The 1,909-nt window shown below is 42.0% G+C and overlaps 1 protein-coding gene across 1 annotated transcript; it reads left to right on the forward strand.

The window, feature by feature from the left end:
- Window positions 1–62: 62 nt before the first annotated feature.
- LOC121918435 (zinc finger protein 420-like) lies at window positions 63–1,683 on the forward strand (the record flags this gene model as incomplete). Its single annotated transcript, XM_042444489.1, has 2 exons — window positions 63–1,569; window positions 1,626–1,683. A coding segment is annotated over one exon (1,465 nt), but the record flags the coding sequence as incomplete, so codon positions are not given.
- Window positions 1,684–1,909: the final 226 nt, after the last annotated feature.

Here is a 1,909-nt window from a genome sequence, read left to right on the forward strand (position 1 = left end):
GTCAACACTGGAAAGCAGACCCAGAAACTCTTTTTTCTCTGACTTTTCTTTTACTACTTGAGGTTGCTTATCTCTCTTGTTGGCACCAGATGTCATTCAGGGATTCAGTCTTCTCTGTCCTTGTCCTTCTTTATAGGTGACCTTGTGAATCATCAGAGAAGCTACACAGGACAAAAACCATATAAATGTCAACAGTGTGGGCAATTGTTTGCTCATAAATCACACCTTCAAACACATGAGGGAGTCCATACAGGAGAGAAACCATACAAATGCCAGCACTGTGGTAAATGTTTTGGTCACAAGTCTAGCCTTGTGAAGCATCAGGGAGTCCACACAGGAGAGAAACCATACAAATGCCAGGAGTGTAAGAAATGTTTTGCTCACAAGTCAGACCTTGTAATTCATCAGAGAGTTCACACAGGAGAAAAACCATACAAATGCCAGGAGTGTGAGAAATGTTTTGCTGACAAGTCAAACTTTAAAAGACATCAGAGAGTCCACACAGGAGAGAAACCATACAGGTGTCAGCAGTGCGGAAAACGTTTTTCTGATAAGCCTTCCTTTGTGCATCATCAGAAATTTCACACAGGAGATGAGCCATACGGATGCCAGCATTGTGGGCAATGTTTTGTTGAGAAGTCTTCGCTTGTGAAGCATAAGCGTCTTCACACAGGAGATAAACCATACAAATGTCATGAGTGTGAAAAATGTTTTGCTGACAAGTCAAACTTTTCAAGGCATCAGAAAATCCACACAGAAGACAAACCATACAAATGCCAACAGTGTGGGAAATGTTTTGTTCGCAAGTCACAACTTGAGAGTCATCAGAAAGTCCACACAGGAGAGAAGCCATACAAATGCCAACAGTGTGGGAAATCTTTTGTTGAGAAGTCTTCCCTTGTGAAGCATCAGAGTCTCCACACAGGAGACAAACCTTACAAATGCCAGGAGTGTGATAAATCTTTTGCTGACAAGTCAAACTTTTCAAGGCATCAGAGAATTCACACAGGAGAGAAACCATACAGATGCCAGCAGTGTGGGAAAAAATTTTCAGACAAGCCTTCCTTTGTGCATCATCAGAAAGTCCACACAGGAGAAAAACCATACAGATGCCAGCAGTGTGGGCAATGTTTTGTTCACAAATCAGAACTTGTGCAGCATCAGAAAGTCCACCCAAGAGAGAAACCACACAAATGCCTTGAGTGTGAGAAATGTTTTGCTGACAAGTCAAACTTTAAAAGGCATCGGAAAATCCACACAGGAGACAAATCATACAAATGCCAACAGTGTGGAAAATGTTTTGTTCGCAAGTCACAACTTGAGAGTCATCAGAAAGTCCACACAAGAGAGAAGCCATACAAATGCCAGCACTGTGGGAAATGTTTTGTTGAGGAGTCTTCCCTTGGGAAGCATCAAAGTTTCCACACAGGAGAGAAATCATGCACATATCAGCAGTGTGGGAAGGGTTTTGCTCACAAGTCAGACCTTGTGCATCATCAGAAAGTCCACACAGGACAGAAACCATAGAAATGCCAGCAATGTGAAAAATGTTTTGCTCAAAGGCCAGATCTTGAAAGTCTAAGAATCATTCAGGATCATAGAACGATTGGATTGGAAAAGACCTCAAGGGCCATCAGGTCCACCCCCTGCCAAGCAGGAATACTAAATCAAAGCATCCAGCCTCTGTTTAAAACCTCCAAAGAAGGAGACTCTGCCACAATTCAAGGAAGTGGGTTCCATTGTCAAACAGCTCTTTCTGTCAGGAAGTTCTTCCTAATGTTGAGCTGGAATCTCTTTTCCTGTAGTTTGCATCCATTGCTCTGTATCCTAGTTTATGGAGCAGCAGAGAACAAGCTTGCTCTATTCTCAACATAATAAATAAATAATAAAACTTATTTCTACCCTGCTT

The sequence above is a fragment of the Sceloporus undulatus genome, unplaced genomic scaffold, assembly GCF_019175285.1.
Source record: "Sceloporus undulatus isolate JIND9_A2432 ecotype Alabama unplaced genomic scaffold, SceUnd_v1.1 scaffold_11640, whole genome shotgun sequence".
NCBI lineage: Eukaryota > Metazoa > Chordata > Lepidosauria > Squamata > Phrynosomatidae > Sceloporus > Sceloporus undulatus.